The 18,218-nt window shown below is 43.4% G+C and overlaps 1 protein-coding gene across 1 annotated transcript in view; it reads left to right on the top strand.

The window, feature by feature from the left end:
• The first annotated feature begins 14,717 nt into the window (after nucleotides 1-14,717).
• shakB (shaking B) overlaps nucleotides 14,718-18,218 on the top strand; it is a 576,504-nt gene continuing 573,003 nt past the window's right edge. Inside the window, exon 1 of the mRNA XM_070094664.1 lies at nucleotides 14,718-17,639. Coding sequence (XP_069950765.1) covers nucleotides 17,283-17,639 — 357 coding nt within the window. The 5' untranslated portion in view covers nucleotides 14,718-17,282. The remainder of the gene's footprint in view (nucleotides 17,640-18,218) is intronic.

Below are 18,218 nucleotides of genomic sequence, written 5' to 3'. Positions count from 1 at the left end.
TAAGACTGAGTAGACTGAGTGCTGGTGTAAGACTGAGTGCTGGTGTAAGACTGAGTGCTGGTGTAAGACTGAGTGCTGGTGTAAGACTGAGTGCTGGTGTAAGACTGAGTGCTGGTGTAAGACTGAGTGCTGGTGTAAGACTGAGTGCTGGTGTAAGACTGAGTGCTGGTGTAAGACTTAGTGCTGGTGTAAGACTTAGTGCTGGTGTAAGACTGAGTGAGTGCTGGTGTAAGACTGAGTGTGAGTGCCGGTGTAAGACTGAGTGCTGAGACTGAGTGCTGGTGTAAGACTGAGTGCTGGTGTAAGACTGAGTGCTGGTGTAAGACTGAGTGCTGGTGTAAGACTGAGTGCTGGTGTAAGACTTAGTGCTGGTGTAAGACTGAGTGCTGGTGTAAGACTGAGTGCTGGTGTAAGACTGAGTGCTGGTGTAAGACTGAGTGCTGGTGTAAGACTGAGTGCTGGTGTAAGACTGAGTGCTGGTGTAAGACTGAGTGCTGGTGTAAGACTGAGTGCTGGTGTAAGACTGAGTGCTGGTGTAAGACTGAGTGCTGGTGTAAGACTGAGTGCTGGTGTAAGACTGAGTGCTGGTGTAAGACTGAGTGCTGGTGTAAGACTGAGTGCTGGTGTAAGACTGAGTGCTGGTGTAAGACTGAGTGCTGGTGTAAGACTGAGTGCTGGTGCAAGACTGAGTACTGGTGTAAGACTGAGTGCTGGTGTAAGACTGAGTGCTGGTGCAAGACTGAGTACTGGTGTAAGACTGAGTGCTGGTGTAAGACTGAGTACTGGTGTAAGACTGAGTGCTGGTGTAAGACTGAGTGCTGGTGTAAGACTGAGTGCTGGTGTAAGACTGAGTGCTGGTGTAAGACTGAGTGCTGGTGTAAGACTGAGTGCTGGTGTAAACATCTTCAGAGGAACCACGTTGAAGCGATGTCTCATTCCCATCCTGTATACTTCCACACATCTCTCCCATTTCCCACTTCACTCCTCTCCCTTTCCATTTTCATCCTTCTCTTTCTATTCATCACTCTCCCTCTTGCTTATCATCCCTCTGTCTAACATCTCCTCCCACCCCAGTCCACAATGCACTCCTTCATCTTCTACAGTCCTTTTCTCACTGTGTTATGCCGTTCTTGTCTTTCAGTCCCCTCTTTCCTTCTCAGTATTTTTCATGTTCCATTCACGTTTACCTTTCTCAACCTTTCTCTGAAAAACATTTCCTTCCAATAAACTTTTTCCATCTTCTTTTCATTTCCCTTTTCCCAGCCTTTTTCTCCTCCTCTTTCCGTCTCTTCCCTCTCATTTTTCACCTCTTCCATCTCTGCCCCCTTTTTTTTTTACCTCTTGTTCCTCCTGTTTCCATGTCTTTCCTCTCATTTTCCACCTCTTCTTCTCGTCTTCCTGCCTTTCCTCCTCTTCTTACCATTACCACTTTCTTATCTTTTCTCCTATTCCACATCTTCTTTTTCCTCTTCTATCCTCGGCTCCCATCTCTGTCCTCCGGCTCTTATTCTTCCCTTCCTCTCTCCTCCCCATCTCCGTTGTCTCTGGTGTCTGTTGCTGCGGTGTATACATCTCTCCTTCTGCCACCCGTCGCCCGTCGCTCTACCTACAATACACCTTGTCTTCCCTGGCAACAGGGGGACCCCTGCCGCTCCTTCCTGAAAAACAAGTGTCATCCCTCTCAACATGAAGTCTTAGATTCTGAAGAAGGTTTCTTTCAAGAACCGAAACGTCTCAAGCTAGATTTCCACCCAATGTACTTCATACATAACCAAAAGCCATGAATACGCAAAATTCTGAAAATGAGAAAAAATAACGAAATCGAAACAAAACTAATTTTAACCTCCAAAATTATCGCTCATTTCGGGATACAATGTTTTATTCAGAGTTAATTATTTACTCTGCTACGCAGGGAAAAAAAAGGTCAGGAGAATCAGTTTGCAATTCATCGTGTAGCTCCTGGGGGACCTTAGTCCTCGTTCAGCTGGGCGACGATCATCCACGGTCGTTCTTTCACCTTTGTGTACTCTTATTTCGTGAGGTATGTTATTTCGTGAGGTATATATGTTATTTCGTGAGGTACATACGTTATTTCGTGAGGTATGTATGTTATTCTGTGAGGTATGTATGTTTTTCTGTGAGCTATGCATGTTATTTCGTGAGGTATATATGTTATTTCGTGAGGTATATATGTTATTTCGTGAGGTATGTTATTCTGGTTGGTGGGTTAATGTTTTTTTAAAGTCTCTCGACTACACTAGGGGTCATTAAGGCTCCAGGTGACCTTTACACAACCAGACAAGAATAATTTAATCCCTAAAATAGGTATTAAATTCAACTAAGGGTATATACTCGCCGAGAGAAATATACCTGTCAGTATATATATCCTATATGTTATTCAGTAGGTAGGAAGGTAGGTTGTAGGTAGGTAGGTAGGTAGGTAGGTAGGTAGGAAGGTAGGTAGGTAGGTAGGTAGGTAGGTAAGTAGGTAGGAAGGTAGGTGGGTAGGTAGGTAGGTAGGTAGGTAGGAAGGTAGGTAGGTAGGTAGGTAGGTAGGTAGGTAGGTAGGTAGGTAGGTAGGTAGGTAGGTAGGTAGATAGGTAGGTAGGTAGGTAGGTAGGTATGATTCGTCAGGAAACAGGACAAGTGTTTCTTGTTGCTGCATGTCAGACTGCATGTCACTTGTACAAGAGGGTCAGTAAGGCTGCATGTCACTTGTACAAGAGGGTCAGTAAGGCTGCATGTCACTTGTACAAGAGGGTCAGTAAGGCTGCATGTCACTTGTACACGAGGGTCAGTAAGGCTGCATGTCACTTGTACAAGAGGGTCAGTAAGGCTGCATGTCACTTGTACACGAGGGTCAGTAAGGCTGCATGTCACTTGTACACGAGGGTCAGTAAGGCTGCATGTCACTTGTACACGAGAGTCAATAAGGCTGCATGTCACCTGTACACGAGGGTCAGTAAGGCTGCATGTCACCTGTACACGAGTGTCAATAACGCTGCATGTCACTTGTACACGAGGGTCAGTAAGGCTGCATGTCACCTGTACACGAGGGTCAGAAAGGTTGCATGTCACCTGTACACGAGGGTCAGTAAGGCTGCATGTCACCTGTACACGAGGGTGAATAAGGCTGATGCATGCAGGGGATGAGATGAAAAGCTGTAAGCCTTCTCCCTGAAAGCTGGCTGCCTTGGATCAAACGTATAGCTCATGCTACACGCCAAGGTATTGGTCCAGTGTGGGTAGATTGGTAAAGCACTGCGTACCTTGTCCTATGGTTCGTAGGTTCGAGTCTCCTTCAGCCAGAGATCAGTGTTTGTTTATATATATATATATATATATATATATATATATATATATATATATATATATATATTTATATATATATATATACATATATATATATATATATATATATATATATATATATATATATATATATATATATATATATATATATATATATATATATATATATATATATATATATATATATATATATATATATATATATATATATATATATGTGTGTGTGTATATATACAAAACAACCACTCTGAAAGAATAGAGAAATTCCAAGCGTTTCGTGACTACTCACATTAGAGAGAGAGAGAGAGAGAGAGAGAGACAGAGACAGAGAGATAATCTGTCTCGGTATTACTTTTATCTCCCTCCCCTTCTTCCTTTCTCCTCTACCCCTCCACCCTTCCCCCAGAATCATTAATAAAAGACTTCAGTGGCAGAATCATTAAGCTGAGAGAGACAGTGGAAGACTCAGCCACAACATGCACTCCCACTTAAACTTATATGTCAGCCAAGTGAAATCTTCCCAACAAAATTTGGTTGCTACGCCCTTTGATAATGGAGCACAAGGGTGTCCTCGGAGCCCACCCCTGGAACCCATCACCGCTCCTGGAACCCACCACCACCCCTGGAACCCACCACAACCCCTGGAATCCACCACCGTCCCTGGAGCCCACCACCGCTCAGTGAACCCACCACCGTTCCTGGAACGCATCACCGCTCCTGGAACCCACCATCGCTTCTGGAACCCACTACCGCTCCTGGAACCCACCACCGCTCCTGGAACCCACCACCGCTCCTGGAACCCACCACCGCCCCTGGAACCCACCACCGCTCCTGGAACCCACCACCGCTCCTGGAACCCACCACCGCTCCTGGAACCCACCACCGCTCCTGGAACCCACCACCGCTCATGGAACCCACCACCGCCCCTGGAACCCACCACCGCCCCTGGAACCCACCCCCGCCCCTGGAACCCATCACCGGAACCCACCACCGCTGGAACCCCCACCACCGCTCCTGGAACCCACCACCGCTCCTGGAACCCACCACCGCCCCTGGAACCCACCCCCGCCCCTGGAACCCACCACCGCTCCTGGAACACATCACCGCTCCTGGAACCCACCACCGCTTCTGGAACTCACCACCGCTCCTGGAACCCACCACCGCTCCTGGAACCCACCACCGCTCCTGGAACCCACCACCGCTCAACCCACCGCTCCTGGAACCCACCACCGCTCCTGGAACCCATCCTGGAACCCACCACCGCTCCTGGAACCCACCACCGCTCCTGGAACCCACCCCCGCCCCTGGAACCCACCACCGCTCCTGGAACCCATCACCGCTCCTGGAACCCACCACCGCTCCTGGAACCCACCACCGCTCCTGGAAACCCACCACCGCTCCTGGAACCCCCCACCGCTCCTGGAACCCACCACCGCGCTTGGAACCCACCACCGCCCCTGGAACCCACCACCGCTCCTGGAACCCACCACCGCTCCTGGAACCCACCACCGCCCTTGGAACCCACCACCGCCCCTGGAACCCACCACCGCTCCTGCTCCCACCGCTGGAACCCACCACCGCTGGAACCCACCATCGCTCCTGGAACCCACCACCGCTCCTGGAACCCACCACCGCTCCTGGAACCCACCACCGCTCATGGAACCCACCACCGCCCCTGGAACCCACCACCGCTCCTGGAACCCACCACCGCTCCTGGAACCCACCACCGCTCCTGGAACCCACCACCGCTCCTGGAACCCACCACCGCTCCTGGAACCCACCACCGCTCCTGGAACCCACCACCTCCGCTGGAACCCACCATCGCTCCTGGAACCCACCACCGCTCATGGAACCTTGGAACCCACCACCGCTCCTGGAACCCACCACCGCTCCTGGAACCCACCAACCGCTCCTGGAACCCACCACCGCTCCTGGAACCCACCACCGCTAACCCACCACCGCTCCTGGAACCCACCACCGCTCCTGGAACCCACCACCGCTCCTGGAACCCACCACCGCTCCTGGAACCCACCACCGCTCCTGGAACCCACCACCGCTCCCCCACCACCGCTCCTGGAACCCACCACCGCTCACCACCGCTCCTGGAACCCACCACCGCTCCTGGAACCCACCACCGCCCCTGGAACCCACCACCGCTCCTGGAACCCACCACCGCTCCTGGAACCCACCACCGCTCCTGGAACCCACCACCGCTCCTGGAACCCACCACCGCTCCTGGAACCCACCACCGCTCCTGGAACCCACCACCGCCCCTGGAACCCACCACCGCTCCTGGAACCCACCACCGCTCCTGGAACCCACCACCGCCCCTGGAACCCACCATCGCTCCTGGAACCCACCACCGCTCCTGGAACCCACCACCGCTCCTGGAACCCACCACCGCTCCTGGAACCCACCACCGCTCCTGGAACCCACCATCTCCGGCTACGTGGGTGTAATACCTTCCAGAGGAAATAATGTTATCAATAAACATAAAATAAAGATAATACCCAGATATAACCTGAATATTTATGTAAATAACTAGACAGTGTGTGTAAATAACTAGACAGTATGTGTAAATAACTAGACAGTATGTGTAAATAACTAGACAGTATGTGTAAATAACTAGACAGTATGTGTAAATAACTAGACAGTATGTGTAAATAACTAGACAGTATGTGTAAATAACTAGACAGTATGTGTAAATAACTAGACAGTATGTATAAATAACTAGACAGTATGTGTAAATAACTAGACAGTATGTGTAAATAACTAGACAGTATGTGTAAATAACTAGACAGTATGTGTAAATAACTAGACAGTATGTGTTAATAACTAGACAGTGTGTGTGAATAACTAGACAGTGTGTGTGAATAACTAGACAGTATGTGTGAATAACTAGACAGTATGTGTGAATAACTAGACAGTGTGTGTGAATAACTAGACAGTATGTGTGAATAACTAGACAGTGTGTGTGAATAACTAGACAGTATGTGTGAATAACTAGACAGTATGTGTAAATAACTAGACAGTGTGTGTAAATAACTAGACAGTATGTGTAAATAACTAGATAGTATGTGTAAATAACTAGATAGTATGTGTAAATAACTAGATAGTATGTGGAAATAACTAGACAGTATGTGTAAATAACTAGACAGTATGTGTAAATAACTAGACAGTATGTGTAAATAACTAGATAGTATGTGTAAATAACTAGACAGTATGTGTAAATAACTAGACAGTATGTGTAAATAACTAAATAGTATGTGTAAATAACTAGACAGTATGTGTAAATAACTAGACAGTATGTGTGAATAACTAGACAGTATGTGTAAATAACTAGACAGTATGTGTGAATAACTAGATAGTATGTGTAAATAACTAGACAGTATGTGTAAATAACTAGACAGTATGTGTAAATAACTAGACAGTATGTGTGAATAACTAGACAGTGTGTGTGAATAACTAGACAGTATGTGTGAATAACTAGACAGTATGTGTGAATAACTAGACAGTGTGTGTGAATAACTAGACAGTGTGTGTGAATAACTAGACAGTGTGTGTGAATAACTAGACAGTGTGTGTGAATAACTAGACAGTACGTGTAAATAACTAGACAGTATGTGTTAATAACTAGACAGTATGTGTTAATAACTAGACAGTATGTGTTAATAACTAGACAGTGTGTGTGAATAACTAGACAATATGTGTTAATAACTAGACAGTGTGTGTGAATAACTAGACAGTATGTGTGAATAACTAGACAGTGTGTGTGAATAACTAGACAGTATGTGTGAATAACTAGACAGTGTGTGTGAATAACTAGACAGTATGTGTGAATAACTAGACAGTATGTGTGAATAACTAGACAGTGTGTGTGAATAACTAGACAGTATGTGTGAATAACTAGACAGTATGTGTGAATAACTAGACAGTGTGTGTGAATAACTAGACAGTATGTGCATATAACTAGATAGTATGTGTAAATAACTAGACAGTATGTGTAAATAACTAGACAGTATGTGTAAATAACTAGACAGTATGTGTAAATAACTAGATAGTATGTGTAAATAACTAGATAGTATGTGTAAATAACTAGATAGTATGTGTAAATAACTAGACAGTATGTGTAAATAACTAGATAGTATGTGTAAATAACTAGATAGTATGTGTAAATAACTAGACAGTATGTGTGAATAACTAGACAGTGTGTGTGAATAACTAGACAGTATGTGTGAATAACTAGACAGTGTGTGTGAATAACTAGACAGTGTGTGTGAATAACTAGACAGTGTGTGTGAATAACTAGACAGTGTGTGTGAATAACTAGACAGTGTGTGTGAATAACTAGACAGTGTGTGTGAATAACTAGACAGTGTGTGTGAATAACTAGACAGTGTGTGTGAATAACTAGACAGTGTGTGTGAATAACTAGACAGTGTGTGTGAATAACTAGACAGTATGTGTGAATAACTAGACAGTGTGTGTGAATAACTAGACAGTATGTGTAAATAACTAGACAGTATGTGTGAATAACTAGACAATATGTGTGAATAACTGGACAGTATGTGTAAATAACTAGACAGTGTGTGTGAATAACTAGACAGTATGTGTGAATAACTGGACAGTATGTGTAAATAACTAGACAGTATGTGTAAATAACTAGACAGTATGTGTAAATAACTAGACAGTATGTGTAAATAACTAGACAGTATGTGTAAATAACTAGACAGTATGTGTAAATAACTAGACAGTATGTGTAAATAACTAGACAGTATGTGTAAATAACTAGACAGTATGTGTAAATAACTAGACAGTATGTGTAAATAACTAGACAGTATGTGTAAATAACTAGACAGTATGTGTAAATAACTAGACAGTATGTGTAAATAACTAGACAGTATGTGTAAATAACTAGACAGTATGTGTAAATAACTAGACAGTATGTGTAAATAACTAGACAGTATGTGTAAATAACTAGACAGTATGTGTAAATAACTAGACAGTATGTGTAAATAACTAGACAGTATGTGTAAATAACTAGACAGTATGTGTAAATAACTAGACAGTATGTGTAAATAACTAGACAGTATGTGTAAATAACTAGACAGTATGTGTAAATAACTAGACAGTATGTGTAAATAACTAGACAGTATGTGTAAATAACTAGACAGTATGTGTAAATAACTAGACAGTATGTGTAAATAACTAGACAGTATGTGTAAATAACTAGACAGTATGTGTAAATAACTAGACAGTATGTGTAAATAACTAGACAGTATGTGTAAATAACTAGACAGTATGTGTAAATAACTAGACAGTATGTGTAAATAACTAGACAGTATGTGTAAATAACTAGACAGTATGTGTAAATAACTAGACAGTATGTGTAAATAACTAGACAGTATGTGTAAATAACTAGACAGTATGTGTTAATAACTAGACAGTATGTGTAAATAACTAGACAGTATGTGTAAATAACTAGACAGTATGTGTAAATAACTAGACAGTATGTGTAAATAACTAGACAGTATGTATAAATAACTAGACAGTATGTATAAATAACTAGACAGTATGTATAAATAACTAGACAGTATGTGTAAATAACTAGACAGTACGTGTAAATAACTAGACAGTATGTGTAAATAACTAGACAGTATGTATAAATAACTAGATAGTATGTGTAAATAACTAGACAGTATGTGTAAATAACTAGACAGTATGTGTAAATAGCTAGACAGTATGTGTAAATAACTAGACAGTATGTGTAAATAGCTAGACAGTATGTGTAAATAACTAGACAGTATGTGTAAATAAGATAAAGAGATATAAAAAAATAACAGGATAACGTAGTTAAATATAATGGTGATATATAAAGTGATATATTTAAAATATTAATAGTTAGGGTAATAACTTAACGGAATAAGAAAATATCACTATATTGTTTGGAAATTAATTGGAAAATGTGTATAAAGAACATGATTATCTCTCTCTCGGGTTTATATGAAAATTTATATGGTCTGAATTCTTCTGAAAATTTATATATATTAAGTTCTTCTGAAAAGTTTATATAGCCAGGGTTCTTCTGAATGTTTATACAGCCTAAGTTTTGAAAAGTTTATATAGCCTGGGTTTTGAAAAGTTTATATAGCATGGGGTCTTCTGAAGGTTTATATACCCTGGGTCCATCTGAAAATTTACATATTTTTTGGCACCCTCATAAACATTGTCCCCAGATTAAATTAATATAAATGGGATAACGAACACAAAACGATCTATATTTCGGCATATAAATACAAGTTTTTGTTTTGGTTTCTTATATACATTGCGTTTTTTTTAGTTTTAATACAAATCGCTACGAAAGTGCCACATTTGAGGCAGTCATGTATCTTTTTTTTTAATTCATTAAACTTCGTTGAACTTGGGGAACGTATCATAGTCAAGCTTTAAGAACCCTGCTAAACTTTAAGTTTTTTCATTATCCGTAATTTCACTGTATTCTTGCTTCACATTAACCAGATAAAAACCCTGCATATGTAGCCAGCTGCAAGAATGCAGCTCTTTATTGCAGGCAGACATACGCTTGCTCGCGAGTTGCGTATGGCTGTCGCCATCTGCATGACGCATCACTGCCGCTCGTAAAACTTGACTCTAGTGTTGTTCGGCAGCCTTTCCTCCTCTCACGGTCCTAAGCATACAGGACACATCTTCACTGTGTCCTGGGTCTAAGTGTCCTGCTGCAGACAATAGAGAGGAAAAGACACAGGTTATGTATCAGGCTTTTATCACGAGAACGTTTCGCTATCTGTAATGTATCATTAGGTCATGTTTCCTTGTGTGTAGATCTTTATCAAGTAATGTTTGAATTTGTCTTTATCGATGTCATAATTCGTCATGTTTATAGCTTTATCAAGTCAAGTTTTTCGCCCTGTTCAACCAATTATCACGTAATGTTGGGTTCTATGTAGGTCTTCATCAAGTCATGATGAAGCTCCACAAAGAGCTCGTTCAGCAACCCTTGTCCTTTGTTTACTTTTGTCCTCTTCCAATCTTCCTCCTGAAAGTATTGCTCCTCCTGGTGTGGTATTGAGTCCTGTGTCCACTTTTCAGAATGCAGTGCATGACGAGACATGGCCGCTTTCCAAACTCCCGAAGACAAATATTAGTCTTAGCTCGGGTTCGCAATGATTCCAGCTTCACTGAATCAGTAGTGCTGAAGAAACGACGGTGTAGAGAGTTGGATTTTGGCAATAAACTGGTGTTTTGTATGTTTGGAATGAGGGCGCTGCTTAATTATTTTTTTCTGAAAGTGTTGTATGAGTCTGTGTGAGTGTGAGTGTGTTAAAGGGTAGAGGGGTATGTGTGATTAGTGTGTTGCGGAAGAAAGAGTGCGTGTGGGAGAAGAAGGGTGTGTTTGATGAGTGTTGGGGGAGATGTGTTTCGAGTGTGTTAAGGAGGGGAAGTGTTTTTTTGTGTGTATATGTGTGTACTCACCTATTTGTGTTTGCAGGGGTTGATTCACAGCTCTGTGTGTGTTGGAGGGAGGGGGTAGAGGGGGAGAGGTAAGGTTAACACCCTCCTGACGAAGGACGAGACAGCGACCTTCTGGAGCAGCAATATTGTAACTATATTTGCGTCCCAGGGGAGGTTCTGCAGATATGTCTCCTCCAGTTTATGCTACAGCCCCTTGGCTCTCCATCTCCCTTCCAAACCACCCCTCCCATCCTTTTCCTCTCCACCGTCCCTAACACACACACACACACACACACACACACACACACACACACACACACACACACACACACACACACACACACACACACACACACACACATACACCAAGAGTCATGGTTATGACTGATTAAGCGGTCGCTAGGAAAGACTGGCTGGCTGGACGGGAAGCGATGGAAAGACCTTGGAAGCCTGCCACACAAATCAGGTAGCATCAACCGGTCACACAAATCGGACAACATCAACTGGTCACACGAATCAGACAGCATCAACCGGTTACACAAATCACATGCGAACAAACATCAAAAACTTGAATAAGGAACTCACAACTTACCCACAAACTGGAAACACAAACTGGGCGACATTTCGGCTAATACTGGAACAGTAAATAAACGCAAATATGAATGAGCTATGAAACCATGCAGTTATATTAAATTTAATATCATACATCATATAGCCCTTCCTCTGAAGCTCATTACTAGCAATCTCTTACTTAAATCAGTTACAAAGTCATCTGATCGAGAGGAAAGTTCTCGCTTAACGGCTTAGTTACAAGCAGGTAGACACACAGACAATGGTCAAACTAAATGCAAATTGAGTGGTCAGCCTTCACTTTCTTGTATACATTGTACTTGATTGTTCATTTACTGGAGAATTTATTGATAGACAGTAGACCAACCTGTGTGATATGTCAAAGTATCTTATTAATGAATATAAGAGGCTGGATAATATGCATATATCCTAGTTCTGTTGGTAGTATAAATCCAGAAGTTTTTTTGTTCAATATTAAGAGGCTTAATTCTAGGCGTTTTTTGTATACATATGTTGTTGCACAACAGTCTACATGATGGATATTGCACAATAAACTAGCCACTATCATCCACAGGATGGGTATGGGGTGCACAATGAAATAGTGACTTTTGTGGCAAAATCTAAATCTCCCTTTTACCTCCTTCGCTCATAACTTCCATCCACATACCTTACTCCCCCTAGCTCTCATTTCCCTCCCTGTCTATTTTTGAAATTTCCTCTCCCTACCTCTTTTCTTTATTCACCCCTCTCATTCCATTTACCCATCTTTCTCCCAGCTCGTCTTTAGTCTCTCTCCTTCCCCCACCTTATCCTCCTTTCACATTCTCTTCTCCCTTCCCTTTATTTCTCTCTACCTAATAACGGCAACTCCCGAGTACCCCGTTGTTCCATCAAGGGAATGTTACACACGGCAGCCTCATTAATTTTATTAATTAACAAGGAATGTCAGCGGAGCGTGAGCTGCACACATCAGGTCACTCACCTACTCCCAACACTTATTGAAATAAACCATATATGCATATATATATATGCATATATGGCATGCGTGAGCGTGTTTGATAGGAGTGAATGGAGACAAATGGTTTTTAATACTTGACGTGCTGTTGGAGTGTGAGCAAAGTAACATTTATGAAGGGATTCAGGGAAACCGGCAGGCCGGACTTGAGTCCTGGAGATGGGAAGTACAGTGCCTGCACTCTGAAGGAGGGGTGTTAATGTTGCAGTTTAAAAACTTTAGTGTAAAGCACCCTTCTGGCAAGACAGTGATGGAGTGAATGATGGTGAAAGTTTTTCTTTTTCGGGCCACCCTGCCTTGGTGGGAATCGGCCGGTGTGATAATAAAAAAATAAAATAATATATATATATATATATTATTATATATATATATATATATATAATATATATATATATATTATATATATATATATATATATATATAAACATGAATACATTAGCACAATATATCAAAGACTATGAATTTCTTCTGAAGCCGGACGTGAGCCCAGTGTGCAGCAAGCATTTCCTCTCTGGATGGCCACACTGAGGCGCTGGAACAAGAGAGTGGCAGCCCTCGGGTCCCTGGTGGTGTCAATGAGTCTGGAACCCAGTTCCAGACTCAATGCTTGGAATTTCACTATTCTTTCACAGTGGTTGTTTTGCATATATATATATATATATATATATATATATATATATATATATATATATATATATATATATATATATATATATATATATATATATATATATATATATATATATATATATATATATATATATATACTATTAAAATCTGTTAGAAAATAGCTCTAACATTTTCGTGGATTTACAAAGACTAACAGAGGGGGAAGAATTTATAAGCCTGGCTGATTAAGAACTAATTTGAGAAACTTGTAAAGTTTCCTTTGGAAGACGTCCCCTGGGGTATGAGTCTACTGGTAAGCATCCTTAGGGACGTAAAGTGGGGTGATGAAGAGTCTTGGTCCCCCTACGCTTATTACACTGTTTCTCGGTGTACTCATTGCTCCTCTGCTCTTCACTGGGTGTTGCATTTTGCACCGTCTGCTAACTCTTGCTCACATAGGAAGTGATTTCGGTGTGTAGATTTGATGTCGGTCCCTTCAGACTTCTCCAGGCGTAAAGTATGATGTATTTTCCTCGCCTACGTTTCAAGGAGTACAGATGGAGGTATATCAAGCGTTCTCAATAATTTAGATTGTTGACTAAATTTACGCAGTTTGTGAAGTTTCTCTGGGCATTTTCTTCATCTGTCAATTCGCCTGCCTTAAAAAGAGACTAATTAAGTACAGCGGTATTCCAGCTTTGAGGGCTACCTCTCTCGGGAATACCTTTCTCGGGGATACCTTCCTCTGGAATACCTTTCTCTGGGAGACCTTCCTCTGGGATACATTTCTTGGGGATACCGTACTTGTGGATACCTTACTCGGGGACTGAACACGTCAAAAGTACTGCTATCTCTAGTGTCGTAATCCCCAGTATCCGACTGAAGTAGCTTGCTGCACAGGCAATAAAGACACCTAAGTGTTGCACTTTTGTCGTATGAAAGATCTAATAATATAAATAAGGGGAAGGTTCAAGATGCCGTTGATGAAGAGAGTAAGATGATGTAGGCGCAGGTGAACGAAGTAGAACTCTTAACTAACATTTTGGCCAAGAAGATGATGGGGGGGTTTTGGCTACAGAATGCTGTAGGGGGTAAGTTTACTGTAGTTGCGGAGTCGTTAGTTGAAGGGCCGGTAGCTGAGGGCCCATCACCTCACCGGCCAAGATACTCAGAGGCTACAGAATACTAGTAATTATTACTAACAGCCTCACTGTTTGGAGACTGGAGCAACGATCAGCGAACGAAGGATCGAGTCTCCGCAAATCCATTCGTTGAATGGCTTACACAGGATCCACGAAACACAACAGAGATGAGGCTACGTGAAGAGTGAGTTGAATGACTGAGAAATTTAGAGGATACGTAGAGTAAAAACTTAATATTTTATATTTCATGGGAATGGGAGGTAATGAAATTTGAAGCAAAGAATGGGAGGGTAACTCCAATTACTTGGATCAAGAGCCCTTCGCCAGGGCGGGGGTGGGGTGATCTTGGTGGTGGAGAAGCAAGAAGCATCACAATAGAGCAGTGATGAGAACAACAGCTAGGTACGGCAGACTCATAAAGAGAAGACAAGGGGAGGGAAGGAGGGGGGAATAGAGAAGGGCCGAGGTGCCTGCGTCAAATTGGGAAGCCCCCACACATCCCTCCTGTGGTGGAGGGGCCGCGCGACCCCTCCCCTGTGGTGTGGGGGGGTCGCGCGGCCCCTCTCCTGCCGGCCCCTCAGTGCCTCCGCGGCTTCTGTGCCAGCAGCAGCACCACCAGAAGCGCTAGCATCACCACCACTAGTGGGAGACTCACGCGCGATCAGGCTGGTGGACGGCATCTGGGGAATAGCTTCACCTTCTGGAGTGATAAGACGCTGCTCACAGCCGCGGTGACGCCCTTCGGAGCTTCCACCAGCACGAGTGGTGTGCTCCTTTCCGTGGCCGGTGTCGTGTGACTAACGTAAACTCGTGTTAGGTATCGTCACGCTATCCCATCAGGGCGATTGAACTTCCTTTCCGAGAGTGATGGTCTCCGCCTTGCCTGCTACGGCCACTCCAGCATCCCAGAAGTGTATTTAGACTTTGCCGAAACCCTCACCTTCACTGTCGTGTTCTCTGACGCTAGAAGTTGTGATCTGCTAATCATTCCTGCCTTATTACTGCCCACCGTCAGTGTTCACCGGCTGCACCAACAGCCTGAGGCTCCCACAGTATTGCAGCTCCCTGCGTGAAAACTCACAGTTGTGGTCTTGCCTGCGCGTCTAGCCTCCCTTACGTTCTCTTAAAAAGTGCCTCAAGCCAAAGTTGCCATCCGTATAGCAAAGTGTCAAAGTTGCCATCCGTATAGAAGTGTGTCAAAGGCATAGCCAAAAGCTTAAATTTGGTGGTACTGTTGGAATCTGTTAGTGTTATTGAAGGAAAATGGACACGATGGTACAGGTACGGGAAAATAAGTTGGGTGGTACTCACAGAAGCTAAGTTCAATGTTGCTAACAGAAGCTAAGATCAGTGATATTAACAGAAGCTATGTCCAATGGTAATAACGGAAGATAAGTTCAGTGGTGATAACAGGAATAAAGTTCAGTGGTACTGAAGGTTGAAGAGCGAATCTGTATTAATAAATCCTAAGCTTAGTGATGAAACATACGTCCAATACAAATAACAAGAGATAATGTATTAACACTGAAGAGAGATACGCCATATTAACTCAAGTTCAGTGTTGCAGAAAGGAAACTTCAAAATATGTTGATAGTGCATAAAGATTTAGTGTAAAAGTACCACAAGAAGCTGAAGTCTCTAAGTTATCTCACGACCTGATTACATCAGCTGCATGAAACTCTGATACTCGGTGGTACTGTAATGTTTCTAAGGGCAGATGTGGGCGTCCTATATGTGTGTACTGAGCACATCTTCCAGGCGGCGTCCCTGGCAGTAGCATCAAGTGATAGCTGCAGTGATTACTTGTAAATATCACATGTTCAATTAGATCCAAATGGCCATGAGGATGTACTGAACCCACACATAAAATTCTGATTTCAATGAATGGCCAATGAGAGTGCGACACCTTGACGGTTCTCTTGAAAGACGAGGAAAAATATCAGAATTCTAGTTCTGTGTTAGTGGAATTTGTGACCTGTATAACTAGGTCAGTGGAATACAATACCTGCTATTGGCATGCTTCCATGTGTATATGTGAACGTTCATAAAAGTAGCTGTGACTAGAGTCTGTTCTCATAAGGTTCTTGCCTCGTTTCACGTGAAAACAGTGACCTGTGGGACGCGTGTGGGCAGAGCACCAGGTGGGCGTAGGGTCAGGTGGAGGGGGCGTGTCGCTGTTGCAGCGGGGGCCTGTGATTGGATGAGGGCGGGGCCTGGTAGTTGGAGCGACCAGTGGCTGGTGGCAGTGTAGCGAGAGGCTGGGAGTCGCGCACCCGTGGTACCGCAGTGAGATCAATGGCAACAGACTCACACGCGAACTAGGCCCATCACACTCAGGCCTGCACGTCCCACGCCCCACAATAACAACTTTCAGTGGGCATCACGACGTCGACGGTGCCAGGCTGTGGTGGCAGTGGCTCTTCCCGGGACTCTATTACCCTTATTTCAACGACCCTTCAAGCCTTAACAGAGAATCATTAGGCCTTATAAATGTTTGTGACCTTGAGTGCTACAACCTCGAATGTGATCTGACGTGACCTATATTTGAGACAAGTGCTAAGAGTGTTGTGTTGTTGTGTGAGTTAGCATGATGTCTTATTAGTGCTCGTGGCATCACCTCTTCCCTCTAGCTGGTATCTCCCCTCCCGGCTACATTCCTCCAGTGTCAATGTGAGTCTTCCCCTCAGCAAAAATATACCTGGTCCACACAGGAAAATATATGCAGTGTTTTCGGACCAAAAGAAGTGAAGATAATATATAAAATATGGTGCTTGATCTCCAGTTGTAGTGCGTGAGATGTGTAGATTATGCAAAGCAGTCATGGCTTTCTGCTAACCCTTCTACGTTTGCATTAGCATCTTCAAAATCAAAAAAACGTCATATTTAAGAGTTTTTAATTACAATTGGAATTAATTTCTATTAATCCCTAATAAATGGCTTTCTCTGATCGACAACGAGAACGCCAGTTCACACGTTGTCACAGATGACGTGCTTTTTCTGGGACAAAAAAATTCTTAAGTTAATGTGGAAGCCAAGACTGAGCTTCGCGTAGGGCTGAGATCCCCGGCACCAGGCGTGGAGCAGCACAGCCCACTGCTCGCCTGCAAAATTCAGTGAATGAAAATTAATTTGGTTAGTGCGGCCACGATATAACCGTCAAGATGTTGGATATCTTCCGCGGCCTCAAGAACTTTATCAAAGTTTCCCACGTACATATTGACTCATCTGTGTTCCGTCTCCACTACTCCATAACGGTGATGATTCTCTTGGCCTTCAGCCTCATCGTAACGACACGTCAGTACGTCGGGAATCCCATAGACTGTATCCACGCTAAGGAGATCCCAGAGGATGTAATCAACACCTACTGTTGGATCCACTCCACATACACCATCCCCTCGGCCTTTAATAAGAGACTGGGAATCGACGTAGCGCATCCGGGGATAGAGAAATCCCAAGACGAGGAAGAGAAACGTTACGTCAAGTATTACCAGTGGGTGTGTTTCTGCCTCTTCTTCCAGGTGAGTTACTGCCCGAAACTTATTTACACTGGCCCTGTGGGTTACTGCCCAACATTTACCTACAATGTCCCTATAGGTTACTGCCCAACATTTACCTACACTGGCCCTAAAGGTTACTGCCCAACATTTACCTACACTGGCCCTAAAGGTTACTGGCCAACATTTACCTACACTGACCCTAAAGGTTACTGCCCAACATTTACCTACACTGGCCCTAAAGGTTACTGCCCAACATTTACCTACACTGGCCCTAAAGGTTACTGCCCAACATTTACCTACACTGGCCCTAAAGGTTACTGCCCAACATTTACCTACACTGGCCATGTAGGTTACTGCCCAACACTTACCTACACTGGCCCTATAGGTTACTGCCCAACATTTACCTACACTGGCCATGTAGGTTACTGCCCAACATTTACCTACACTGGCCATGTAGGTTACTGCCCAACATTTACCTACACTGGCCATGTAGGTTACTGCCCAACATTTACCTACACTGGCCATGTAGGTTACTGCCCAACATTTACCTACACTGGCCATGTAGGTTACTGCCCAACATTTACCTACACTGGCCCTTTA

The sequence above is a fragment of the Cherax quadricarinatus genome, chromosome 47 (assembly GCF_038502225.1).
Source record: "Cherax quadricarinatus isolate ZL_2023a chromosome 47, ASM3850222v1, whole genome shotgun sequence".
Lineage (NCBI taxonomy): Eukaryota > Metazoa > Arthropoda > Malacostraca > Decapoda > Parastacidae > Cherax > Cherax quadricarinatus.
The sequence above is the reverse complement of the archived record's forward strand: the minus strand, read 5'-3'. Positions and strand labels throughout refer to the sequence as shown.